The 13625-nt window shown below is 50.1% G+C and overlaps 1 protein-coding gene across 5 annotated transcripts in view; it reads right to left on the bottom strand.

The window, feature by feature from the left end:
- The window catches only part of Bicra (BRD4 interacting chromatin remodeling complex associated protein), a 77476-nt gene that overhangs the window by 21655 nt on the left and 42196 nt on the right, over window positions 1–13625 (bottom strand). For 2 of the 5 annotated variants that reach the window (XM_011250559.3, XM_006539917.4), the window contains exons 2-5: window positions 7069–7169; window positions 4226–4271; window positions 4076–4118; window positions 755–820 (exon numbers count right to left, since the gene is read on the bottom strand). In XM_011250559.3, coding sequence (XP_011248861.1) covers window positions 755–820; window positions 4076–4118; window positions 4226–4266 — 150 coding nt within the window. In that variant the 5' untranslated portion in view covers window positions 4267–4271; window positions 7069–7169. Of the gene's footprint in view, window positions 1–754; window positions 821–4075; window positions 4119–4225; window positions 4272–7068; window positions 7171–13625 lie in introns of those variants that run through there. The other 3 variants (XM_030242555.1, XM_006539918.4, NM_001081418.1) reach the window with 2 other exon arrangements.

Below are 13625 nucleotides of genomic sequence, written 5' to 3' on the forward strand. Positions count from 1 at the left end.
GGCAGGAGCAGCAGAGTAGCAAGGGAGAAAAGGGAAAGAGGGAGCTAGGAGATAAACAGCACAGAAAGGACTTGCCTCCTAAGTCTGACAATCCCCAGAACCCACCCAAAACCCGCCAGGTGGAGCTGGAGACATGGCTCAGCAGTTACAAGCCCTGGCTGGGGCTAAAGAGATGGGTCAGAGATTAAGAGCACTGGCTGCTCTTCCAGAGGTCCTGAGTTCAATCCCCAGCAACCACATGGTGGCTCACAACTATCTGTAATGGGATCTGATGCCCTCTTCTAGCCTGCAGGTATACACGCAGACAGAACACTGTATACACAATAAATAAACCTCTATTTGTGGTAGGAAGGCAGAGACAGGAAGGACTTGAGGGACTAGCTGGCCGCTCAGCCGTGGCAAGTTCCAGAGCAGTAGGAGACCCTTATTAAACAAGCTGGATGGTTCTTAGCAAGTGATAATACCCCAGACTGGCCTCTGGCCTCCACATGTACAAACATGCACGCATGCACGCGTGCACACACGCACCTCCCACACATACAGAGAAGCAACTGAGGGTCTCGTATAGTCAAGCACAGAGTACATGCTCTCTGCAGCCACCATGGAGGAGCCCTTCCCCCAGGGTCACACGTATCTACCAAAAGCACTAGAGGCAGCTAGCCTCTGCCCCTCTCTCTGCCCAGGCTTGCCCTCCAGCCTCTGCCTCTTCTTCTGCTCCAGCAGTATAGGCAATGTCCAATGGCCAGCGACTTACCCCAGGACCTTCATAGAAGGCACTTTGGGCCTCCACAGGGGCATCCAGGAGGTCATCGCTGTCCAGCTGCAATGAGAACCACCCCCCAACCCAAGGTCAAACATAAACAGAGCAGGACCAGACTCTAGAGCAGAGATCAATTTGGGGTTGAGACAAAAGGAGAGGGTTATGGGAGGAAACATAGGAGCACCTGTCCCAGAGAATGGGGCTGGACACAGGTTTCCACCCAGGGCACTTCCTGTCAATGTCAAGTCCCCTGCCTGGCTTCTAAGACTCCACCCCCTTGACGTGCCTGCCTTGATCTTGGGACTTTGGCCTCTCGGTATGCACCCAAGCTGTGTTCCTGCATAGCAATCATAGCCCTCCTGGTAGCACATCCTTGAGGGGGGTTGTGGCAATGACACACCTGCTCATGACACCTGTCCCACGCTTCCTACTCTTTCCCTTCTCCCCAACATAATGTGTAGTTGTGTGCTTGCTTTCTAGGGGGCAGGCCCTGCCGAGTCCTGGGGAACCTTGGCACCTGAATTGAGCCTAACATAGATAACAGAGACCCACTTGCCTCGTCCAGAGGGCAGGAGGGATTTAAGGCATGCCTGGCCTCTCTCTACCATATTCACTGCACTCAGCGCTACCGAGTACTCCCGAGAGCTCAGCACACTGATGCCTCTCCTTTAAGAGGCACAGCTTACTTCTCCCATTAGAGTGTACACTGGAGTTAGTGGCTCCTTCCTCAAGGCAGACACTTGTAGTCCAAGCTAGCCTCAAGCATGCTAGCCATTAAAGCTGGAGGTAACCTTCTGATCTCCTGTCTCTACCTCCCGAGTGTTGGGATTACAGGTGTGCCCCACCAGGCCTCATTTTGTGTGGTGCTGGGGACTGAACTTAAGAGCTCTTACTTAGCAGCTCCCAAGTGTGACTCATGAAACTAGGTCATAAAAGGTAGAGTGGCTTCCTCCTGGCTCTCTGTCATGGGTTGCGTGTGACAAGGGAACTCAGCTCCCATATCCTGAAGACATTTAAACAGTGAGAGTGAACACGGGCCTCCTTGGACTCCAGACAAGCCCACAGGACAATGGTTCTCAACCTTCCTGATGCTTCGACCCTTTAATATAGTTCCTCAAGTTGTGATGACACCCAACCATAAAATTATTTTGTTGCTACTTCATAACTGTAATTTTCCTACTGTTATGAACCACAGTGTATTTTCTGATGGTCTTGACTAATTCCTATTTAAGGGGTCACTCAACCCCCAAAGGGGTCACAACCTACAAGTTGAGAACCGCTACCTTAGATGCTTCCGGCTCCTGTTATATAGACTGCTGTGACCACAGAGGAAGTCCCTGGGCCAGGACCACCCAGCTGATTCCTGATCCAGATTTCCAACAAGGCAAAAGCTTAACAAACAGGCATTGAGTCACCATGTGGGGGTAACCTCTCACACCACCGTAGAACACAAGTAGTTCCACACTGGTCCCCCACAGACAGCCACATTTTCCCAGATTTCCTGGGACATAAATAAAATCTGAGTCCCTGAGAACTGCTGTCAGGGTCAGAATAAATAAATCAGTCACGTGTGGTGGTGGGTGACTTTAATCCCAGCACTGGGGAGGCAGAGAGGGTGGAACTCCTGTGAGTTCAAGGCCAACTTGACCTACCTAGTAAGTTCTAGGACAGCCAGGACTACAAAGAGAGACCCTGCCTCACACTAAACAAACAAACAAAAAATAAAATAAAACCACCTAACCAAGTCTAAGCACTCAATGCTCTCTCATAATAGTCCTGAATTTAGCATCTCTCAACTCAAGTCTCAATTTTACCCCCCACTAGATAAGCGCTGTGGTCATCTTAAAGCCACTACCTCAGAGTAACGAACCCCTTCTGACCATACCAGCTAAAGATCTTTGCTTTATTTTCTTTAAAAGTGTGTGTGTGTGTGTGTGTGTGTAGGTGTTTTGCCTGCATGTATATATGTCTGCGCACCGCATGCATGACTGGTGTCATCAGAGGCCGGAAGAGGGTTGAATCCCCTGGACCTGGGTCCCCTGTAGGGTCAGCCAGCACTGTTTTGTTTTCTACGACCGGGTTTCTTTGTGTAGCCCTGCCTGTCCTGAAACCTGCTCTGTAGACCAAACTGGCCTTGAACTCACAGATCACCTGGCTCTGACCCCTGAGTGTTGGGACTAAAGACATATGCCACCACCACCCAGCCTACAGCCAGCATTCTTTACTGATGAGCCATCCCTCCAGCTTTGGGCTTTATTTCTCCTCTCTTCTCCTTTCCTCTCCCCTCCTCTCCCTCTCCCTCTCCCTCTCCCCTCTCTCTCTGTTGTGTTTGTGTGGCACAAGTTATACACATGTGTACGCAGGTGCACATATGGAGGCCAGAGGAAGTCTTGTCTTGGGGGTGAGGGAGACACAATTAGATTGAAGCAGTCTAGGACCCAGCTGCCCCTTCACAGGGTGGTACCTGGAGGTAGTGGGGGGCGGTCAGAGTGAATGTTTCTGGAGTGCACAGAGCTAGATGGAGGGGTACAAGAACCACCTCCCAGGTTACCCCCCCGCCCCCAGAAATCCTGACCAGGAATGGGGCAGCATTCTTACGCTCCATCATTTGCAACACCCCCCACACCTTCATCACCCTGCCTTATTACCCTCAGCCACAGACCCTCTCAACTGTATTTGGAGTTAAGTGAGGGATCACCAAGCCCCAGTGATCCTGCTGCCTCTCCCCTCTCCGCAAAGAAATGAGGTTACAGGTGCACATGGCCATGCCTGGCTTCTTACATGGATGCTTAGGATTTGAACTCAGGATTTGAACTCAGGTCTCCATGCTTACATATGTTATCCATACAGCCATCTCTCTAGCTCCTCTCATTTCTTTCTAGCCATTTTCTGCATGAAACTTTGAAAGAAAACCTTAACTAGTAAATAGTAAATGACATTTATTTATTTGTTTGTTTGTTAGTTTGTTTCTCTGTACCCCTGGCTGTCCTGGAGCTTGCTCTGTAGATAATTCAGAGATATGCCTGCCTTTGCCTCTTGGGTGTTGGGATTAATGGTATACACCTGGCCTTTTATTTATAATTTTGTAATATAGTATGATGTTTTAAGAAAATATGTATATCCAAGACAGTATTATTTTCAAATTAAAAATGTGCTGAGATCTTTTTGCCCAACCCACCTTTTTTTAAAGGCTAACTTATTTGGTAAATCAGGAAGAAGACACAGCAAGAGGGCAGAGACTTAGAGAACCTGGACCTTCCTTCGGCTCCTTCAGGCCCAGGCCCCAGGAATGCCCTCCACACCTCTGTCGCTTACCTTCTCGGATCCATGCAAGAAATCATTGAGGGCCTGAGGATCACTGCAAGAGAGAGGGAAAAGAGGCCTTAAGGAGCTAGGCTGAGGAGTGGTGGGAGGGGAGGGGCATGGGAGACGGGCGTGGGTGGGTGAGGGGAGCCCGTTACTCACCAAATCACGTCTAGTAAGCATCTCCCATCCTCATCATCCATTTCCACTAGATGGGGCGGGGTGGGAAGAGGGTGAGGGAGACACAATTAGATTGAAGCAGTCTAAGGCCCAGCTGCCCCTTCACAGGGTGGCGCCTGGAGGTAGTGGGGGGCGGTCAGAGCGACTGTTTCTGGAGCGCACAGAGCTAGATGGAGGGGTACAAGAACCACCTCCCAGGTACCCTCCCACACAGAAATCCTGACCAGGGATGGGGCAGCATTCTTACCCTCCTTCATCATGCCCAACACCCCCCACATCTGATAGTGATGATGAGATGGCATCAATTGAGATTAAAAGGTCTCTGATGGGGCACAGGCCTTATGCTGAGTGCTGCATATAGCTCTAACTGCATAAAGTATGGCACCCCGACTTTAAGGGTGAGGAGTTGGAGGTACCTAGATTGGAGGCGCCATCTTCCAGAGAGTAGGCTGTGAACCCTAGGGAACACATCTGTTCCAATCTCCAGGGTGCCGTTCTACTTTGACTTACACAGCCTAATTCAGAGTCAAAACCCAAACCCCCTGGGTGTAAGATGGCCTGCACCTTTGATCCCAGCACTTGGGAAGATGTCTGTGAGTTCAAGAGCAGCCAGACCTGCATGGTGAGACCCTGTCTCAAAAATAACATAACCTGAACTGTTTTCTCGGGGTCTGTGCCTCACACCAGACTCCCACCAGGCAGGCTTCTGCTTGAGTTCACCAGCCATGTCCGTAAGCCTATGCACTCCACAGCACACGGTCCTGTTGACGGAGCACAGTCTGTGGTCCGTAAGGTGCGGTAGGGGCCTGTTCTGAGTATCAGTGGGATAGAGCAAGGGAGGGAGGGTGGGATAAGAGCAAGAGAAAGGGCCACCACATTCCTGGGTGAATCCCTGAGACCTATGCGGTGCGGGTCTCAAGCAAAGAAAGGTGACAGGCATGATGTGTGGCAGTGGGGACTGAGGCGGCAGGAACAGGGAGGGTCACAAGGCTGGGCCAGAGAAGTGGCAGTGTGGGGGTGGCCTCCACTGCTGAATGATGAGGATGCGGACGGCTAACGTTTGTCTGGAGCTATCTGGCGCTCACCACTGGCTAGCATAGTCAGAGCCCACGACAAAGATTAGCGTGGTCAGCCCTCCGGAAGGAGGAAGAGGCTGCTTCACCCCTGCACCCCAAGAGGAATGGATGCTGTCTGCATTTTCCCACCTGCCTCCCAACATACAGAATTGCTTCTTGCCAATCAGCCACCCACTCCTTCAGAGCATCTAACCACATCCCCTCAGCCCTAAAACATTCATCCAAAGGGCCCTCCACATTCCACACTGTCCGCCTTTTTGAGACAGGGTCTCTCATTGGCCTGGAGCTCACCAATTAGGATAGGCTAACCAGTCAGCTAACCCCAAGTATCCTGTGGTCTCCACCTCCCCAGCGCTGGGATTCCATGCCCTGCTCTTTATATGGGTCCTGGGCTATCTCTCCTCAGTGCCCACCTGACTTTCTAAGCCTCTGTCCCCTCCTCTCTATCCTTCCAGAATCTGTCCTCCTATCCTAACTAATCTCCTATTACAGATCCACTTGATCATCTAAGTGCCTCTCTGTTTCCACTGTCTTTTTAAACTCCTATGCACTTTAGAAATGCCCAGGCAAACAGATCCATTCATCTTTCCCTTCTTCCAGTGCATCAATCCACTGGCCTCATGTTGGTCTTTCCATTGCAATATCATGAACTGGATACAATGAGGACCACAGTTCCTGAGTTGTGGAAACTTATAGCTCAGGACAGAGAGAACTAACTCCTTTACCAACTGAACTATCTTCCTGGCCTTTCCTTTCTTTCTCATTATTGTGGATGCTGCAGGCCTCGTAGGTGCTCTGTAACTGTGCCACACCCCTAGCATCTCATAGCAAGATTCTAGGCAGGGGCTCCACCAGAGCCACGCCCCCAGCCCCTCACTGGAGGATTCTAGGCAGGGCTCTACCACTAAGCCACGCCCCCAGCCCCTCACTGGAGGATTCTAGGCAGGGCTCTACCACTGAGCCACGCCCCCAGCCCCTCACTGGAGGATTCTAGGCAGGGCTCTACCACTAAGCCACGCCCCCAGCCCCTCACTGGAGGATTCTAGGCAGGGCTCTACCACTAAGCCACGCCCCCAGCCCCTCACTGGAGGATTCTAGGCAGGGCTCTACCACTGAGCCACGCCCCCAGCCCCTCACTGGAGGATTCTAGGCAGGGCTCTACCACTGAGCCACGCCCCCAGCCCCTCACTGGAGGATTCTAGGCAGGGCTCTACCACTAAGCCACGCCCCCAGCCCCTCACTGGAGGATTCTAGGCAGGGCTCTACCACTAAGCCACGCCCCCAGCCCCTCACTGGAGGATTCTAGGCAGGGCTCTACCACTAAGCCACGCCCCCAGCCCCTCACTGGAGGATTCTAGGCAGGGCTCTACCACTAAGCCACGCCCCCAGCCCCTCACTGGAGGATTCTAGGCAGGGCTCTACCACTAAGCCACGCCCCCAGCCCCTCACTGGAGGATTCTAGGCAGGGCTCTACCACTAAGCCACGCCCCCAGCCCCTCACTGGAGGATTCTAGGCAGGGGCTCTACCACTGAGCTACACTCACATTGTCTCATTATAGAATATGAAAGAAAAGGTGAAGCTTGAGGGACACCCTTCCTACAGCTCTGTACATGGGGATGTAGGCTGGAGAGGAGGGACTGAAGGAGGCCGCTAAACCAGGTTCTGCAAGTCAGATGCCAGTGGGCCCCACAAGTACCCAGAGGAACAACTGCACCTCCAAGAGTGAACTGAGGGTCTTCCCTGGTTACCTGTGCTATGAACGAATCATGAAGGGAAGGGTGCGGTGGCCACTCCAGGTCTACACAGGGCCCCAGGCTGGGGACTTTGATAATGTCCTTTGTGGGGCCAGCTGTGGAAAGAAAGGAGAGAAGCTGTGAGTGAGGAAGGTTATCAGCTGGCAAAAGACATGCATGGAGGGACAGGGACGGGAGAGATGGAGGAAGGGAAGAGCCTGGAAGAGAGTGAGGACAGGAAAGAGCGGGAGGTCTGGAAAGACAAGGGAACACGTTTTTTTTATAATCTTGACACTGGGGAGGCTGAGGCAAGAGGATGGACAGTTGTAGGTAAACCTGGGCTACATAAGATTATGTTTTAAAACAACTTAAAAAGAAGTAAACAACCACTGCTGCTAAACTGGATTACAGCTAAGGACTATTGTTAACTAGTTTACTTACCACAAAGCACATCATGTAACTCAGGCTGGCCTGTGAACTTGAGTTCCTCTCACCTCAGCCCCCAATGCCAGGACTGTACTGTGTCCCACCAGAACAGGCCCCCGTTATTAAGTTTTTAAAGGGGTAACAAAAAGAGAGAGGAGGAAGAAAGATAGAAAACCACAAGTTTAAAGGCACACAAAGCAATCTTACATACTATTGGAAGAACAAGGTCTATGGTGTGCATACACATATGTAACACCACGGCACACACTGTACCAAATCACTTACTGATACTTCAGCTTAATATAAAATACCCAGTTCTGGTTCTGTATCATTATTCTTGGTTCTAGGGTATGAGCCCAGATAATTATGTTTGAATTAAGTGATTATTTTATCACTGAGCCACGCCCCCAGTCCCTCACATGGGGGAATTTCAGGCAGCTGCTTTTCCACTGCTGTAACACCACCAGCCTTCTAGAGGCTATCCTTTTTCTGGAAGTGGGGAGGAGGGCTAGGGGATAATGGACGGACATGCCCTCACTTTGTAGCCCTGGCTGACCTGGAATTCATAAAGGCCTGCCTCTGCTTCCAAAGGATGGAGATTAATGGTGTGTGCTACAACTTCTGGCCCTATGGCCAGTTATTATTTGAAACAGGTGTGTTGTATTAAGCAGCCACAATAGTCCCTGAAACATGCCATCTGTGTCCTGGGGGATAAAGGGTCAGGTTCCCGTAGGCCTGTGGGCACAACTGCTCCATCAACCACTCAATGCAGGGCCTTGGTTTCTGGCAAAGGTACCTTATCTCAGATATACTAGTGCCCCCTCACTGAGGTCACTAATGGCGCTCACCTCATACATCGACTCTCTCTGCCAGACACTCTATAGCCTCTATGGCTGACAAGTGTCCAGGGGACATTTCATATAAGGAACTCATCAGAAAATAAAATGTCTGGCCACACAGACAGGCCCACACCTGTGATCCCATCTCCTAGAATGCAGAGGCAGGAGGATGGTGAGTTTGAGGCCAGCCTGGACCTACATAGCAAGACTCTGTCTCAAGAAACAAAAATCATAGTGGTGAGATGGCTCAGTGGATAAAGCCTGGTACCCTGAGTTCAAACAAGGGTACCCACATGGTAGAAGGAGAGAACCAACTCCCATAGATTGTTCTGGGCCCTCAGCCTTCTCTATGGCTTCAAAACTGGAGTAACATGGCAGGAAAGTTAGGACAACAGCTCTGGCTAGGTCACCTTCCAGGCAATCCCCACTTGATGGAGATACAGCACCTGTCAGAAGCCCTGGAGCACAGGCCCTCTCCTGGGTCCATGCTGCCTGCGACAGATGGCAAAGGGTCTGCAGGGCTTGACTGTCACCAATCCTGCACTCTACTTCTGGCTTGGCCCAAGCTCTGCAAACAACTGTCTCCAGGTGGGTTCCCAGAGGGCAATTAGGGGAAGCACTGAGTTCTCTGTGAAACAGGTTTTTATTTTGTTGTCTTTATACTTATGTAATTGGTGAAGGTGGGGTGTGTGCACTCCACCTACCACACTCCCCTACCACAGCATGTGTGGAGGTCAGAGAACAACATGTAGGAATCAATTCTCGCCATCCACAACGTGGGTCCCAGGGATTAAACCCAGGTGACCAGTCTTGGTGACAAGTACCTGTACTTGCTGAGCAGTTTTGCCACCCTGTCTTTTGTTTGTGTGTGTATACATATAATTATAAATATAATATACTTAATTATATGTGTATGTATGTATGTATGTATGTATGTATGTATAATATTTAATTTTAGAGACAGTTTCTCTGTGTAGCCTTGGCTGGTCTCAAACTCAGAGATCTGCCTGTCTCTCCCTCCCAAGTGCTGGGATTAAAGGCATGTGCAATCACACCTGGCTTTGCAGTGGTCATGTTAAGGAAGGAAGGAGGGAGGGAGGGAGGGAAGAGGAAGCTAACTGGGGAAGATGGCTCAGTTGGGGAAAGTGGGGCTTTGTAAGCATGAGGCCCTGAGTCTGATCACTAGCACCTATTCCACATAAAAGACTGGGTGTGGTGTCATACATTTGTAACCTCAGCATGAGAGAGGCAGAGATAAAAGATCTCTGGGGTTTGCTGGCCAGGTGGCTTCATGTGTTGGTGCGCTACAGTTCAGTGAGGAACTGTCTCAAGGAAGGGTGATATTATAGGTTGTTCTCTGGTCTCCAACCACAAAGAAAGAGAGCAAGTGAGAGAGATGAGATGGAGGGCAGGGAGGGAGATTGTTCCCCAATGAAGGATTGGAGATGGAGGTGTGGCTCAGTGGTAGAGCCCCTGCCTAGAATCCCCCAGTGAGGGGCTGGGGGCGTGGCTCAGTGTTAGAACACCTGACTAACATGCACAAGGATCCTGGGATGATCTCCAGAGAAAATACACAACCAATAGCACACAAAAGGATGCCCAGCATGATTCATCGTGAGGGAAACACACTCAAAGCCCCAAGGAGACAAGGCCCCACACCCCTCAGAGCGGCTACCATGAAGAAACTGGGAAGTAGCAAGTGTTGGCAGGGCTGTGGGAAACCGGAGCCCTTGCTCACTGCTGGAGGGAGTACAGCTCTGTTGGCTGCTGTGGTAGGGTTTGGCAGTTCCTCAGAACATTAAAAATAGCACTAGCAGTCAGCACAGTAACTCCACTTCTGGGTGCATGTGCAAAGAAATCAAAAGTCTTAAATAGGGATTGGTACACCAGAGGCCACCATTGCGTTTTCCACAACAGCTCACCGAAGCCGCCTGAGTATCCGTGAATGGATGGATAGATAAATCAGCTGTAGTGTGTATCTGTACAATGGAACATCCAGGAAGCTCTAATATGTACACAGAGATCAGCAGTTCTCAACCTGTGTGTGGGTCACGACCCCTTTGGCAAACTTCTAGCTTCAAAAGTATTTACATTATGATTCACAACAGTAGCAAAATTACAGTTATGAAGTAACGAAAATACTTTCATGATTTGGGGGCCACCACAGCATGAGGAATTATATTAAAGGGCTATGGTATTAGGAAGGTTGAAAACCACTGTCACAGGCAGACCTTGAGTTTGGAAAGCTGAAAAGAGGTGCAGGTGCTAGCACGGTGGCTCTAATCCTGGTGGTTGGGAGGCAGGGAGATCAGGAGTTCAAACTCATCCTCAGACACAGAGTGAGGTCAAGGCCTCCTTAGACTTCACAAGGGTCTGCTTCAGAAAACAAAAACAAACAAACAAACAAAAAAAAAAAAAAAAAAAAGGGAAAAAGAGGCCAGGAAGAGTGAATAAAGTCACCCACCACCAAGCTTGGCAATCCATCTACAAGTGTGCACCACACGTAGATAGATCAGAGAAAGGGTGGAGAGATGACTCAGCAGTCAAGAGCACTGACTGATCTTCCAAACGACCAAGGTTCAATTCCTGGCACCCACACTGCAGCTGATAACCATCTGTGACTCCAGGCTTACATGCATGTGGTGCGCAGTCACACACACAGGCAAAACACTCATACACGTAAGATGTAAAAATAAAATGAATAAAAATGTAATCATCCCCCACCCCTGAAAAAAGAAGCAAAGCAAAACCCACAATAGGATCCACTAGCCCATGTCCAATGGCCTCCTCTTTCACTGCCTCCCTGCTACAAGTGGGCCTTATCAGGGCAGGGTTGTCATCCTCTTCCTCTCTGAGATCCCTGGATCCCACCCTGTGGTGGTAGAAAGAGGCTCAATGAACGTAGAGAGTGAATAAATGAATTCACAGTGGATGTTAAATAAACAAGTTCACTCTTTTGTTCAAAGAGCATCCACTAAATGCCTCTTGTAAATAGAGAGAGGTAATGATACCTGAGAGGTTCAGGGCTATGCTCTCACGGAGGGGCACGTGGCCAGTGCTTCTCACCCAGGGACGGCCCTTCCCAGCTCAGCCCATCTGCTTAACACCTCTTGAAAAAGCAACTGAGCCATACAAAGCTATTGACCCCAAACAGCAGCACCCACTAACAAGACCTGCTGTGGAAGTCAGGCATATGAGCTGAGTGACACAGATGGAGCCCACGGTGTCGTGGCTCTGCCTCAGTCTCAGGACAGAGTGGACATATGACAAAGCCACTGTCAACATGCTGGGGCTTCCCCCAGGCAGCTGAATATATAGTTAGAGGATGCTATAATGGCAGAGACCTGGGGCTCACTTACTCCTATACCTCTCTCTACTGAGGCTGACCGATATATCTGGGGCCCACTCATTACTGCTGCTCTCTCTGTTAGTGACTGAGTCCTAGGTCACACTTGTTACTGTAGCTCTCCCAAACAAGGTTGACAGACACACCACCAAACCCACATTGCCCAAACGTGTCCTGGACATCAGGTCTAGTACGAGCCCTGTCCCCCGAGTGACAGTTACAAAGAAACGAAACTGAGCCATGCTTTCCAGTAAAAGAAGAGTGACACGCAGGGGTGAGGACACTGGGTCCTAACCACATTGTGGGGCCAGAACTTGAACTCAGACCCCATGACTCTGAAGCTCTGAGTCTTCCCCAGAAGGCCTGCCAACTGCAAGCAGCCTGGGGAGAAGAGCAGTGACAGGGTGTCCTTCCAGAAAGCCCAGAGGATCCCTCCTCCACTCGGAATGCAACTGGAGTTTTGTGTTGTCATCGGGAGCTGCAGGGGAGCCAGCCTTCTAGTGGGATCTGGAATTCAAAGGCTCCAATAAACACAAAAGAATGGCTACTGTTCATTTCCCAGAATGATGTTAGTGACCCTGACGTCCCTTACAAGGAGCGCACGGAACTAGTCACAGCTGCTGGAAGTCCACCTGTTGTTTCCCATCATCAGCACTCCAAGCACCCCCACTCCTCGCTGCCTCCTCCCTGGCTTTCTCACTCACAGAAGCCTGCCTGCTGCTCCGTTGGATGGCCTGCTAGCTCCAACAACAAAGGCCTTTGTGATCTGCCATTCATACCACGGTCACACCTCTGACTGTTGGGAAAGCAGAGCAACAGGCTTGGTTTAGAACAACCAAATAGCCTGGTGTGGTACACTTCCCAGCACTCTGGAGGCTGAAGCAGGAGAATTGCTGGTTCAAGGAGGCCAGCCTGGGTTTCGTAAGTAGAATTTGCCCAACCTCCTCCCCTCCAAAAAAGACAGACAGACACACTTACCGCTGGGACACACACACACACACACACACACACATACACACACACACACACACACACTGTAATAAACCAGTGTAGACCACACAGAATGGAAAAACTGGAAAGCACATTTGGTCTCAAGTGTACTCACTATGTATCACTGTGTAACACATTGTATCACTCTGGGTCACATGAGGCATAAGCTGGGGGGAATACTACCTCCTTTATGATCACTTCGGCTTCCCCTGAAGCTACAGTAGCCATGGCACCACACAGTACACACTGAAGTGCACAGGCTTGGCTTCTGTAAGACAGTGGGAGTCACCGAACAAGTTCTTCTAGTAAACAAAAAAGGAGAGCTTGCTTTTCAGCTTGAATGAAGTTGACAGGACTGGAGCTGTGACAGCTATTCTGCCACCATGAAGTGAAGAATGTGAGGCTGGAAAACCCATCTGAAGGTATGTGGCGAGGAGAAAGACTGTGTTCGGGGCTGACGAGTAGTTAGCTTTGCGTGTGAAGGGGTTTGCCCGTCATCAAAGCCCTGGCAGTTGTCTTCTGGCTGCCACCCTTGTACTGTGATATTCACTCACCCTTCCCACAAATGATACATTTAAAAATGCAATTAAAAAAAAAAAAAGAAAGAGCCGGACGTGGTGGCGCACGCTTTTAATCCCAGCACTGGGGAGGCAGAGGCAGGCAGATTTCTGAGTTTGAGGCCAGCCTGGTCTACAGAGTGAGTTCTAGGACAGCCAGGGCTATACAGAGAAACCCTGTCTCGAAAACCGAAAGAAAGAAAGAAAGAAAGAAAGAAAGAAAGAAAGAAAGAAAGAAAGAAAGAAGGAAGGAAGGAAGGAAGGAAGGAAGGAAGGAAGGAAGGAAGGAAGGAAGGGAAGGGAAGGAAGGAAATAAACAAGACTGGATTTAATAATTCCTTAAGGGCTGCTTGACTCCAAACAGCTACTTATTATCTGTAGAGCTAGGGTTTCATTTTATAGCTCATGTTGGCC

Source organism: Mus musculus, chromosome 7 (assembly GCF_000001635.26).
Source record: "Mus musculus strain C57BL/6J chromosome 7, GRCm38.p6 C57BL/6J".
Taxonomy (NCBI): domain Eukaryota; kingdom Metazoa; phylum Chordata; class Mammalia; order Rodentia; family Muridae; genus Mus; species Mus musculus.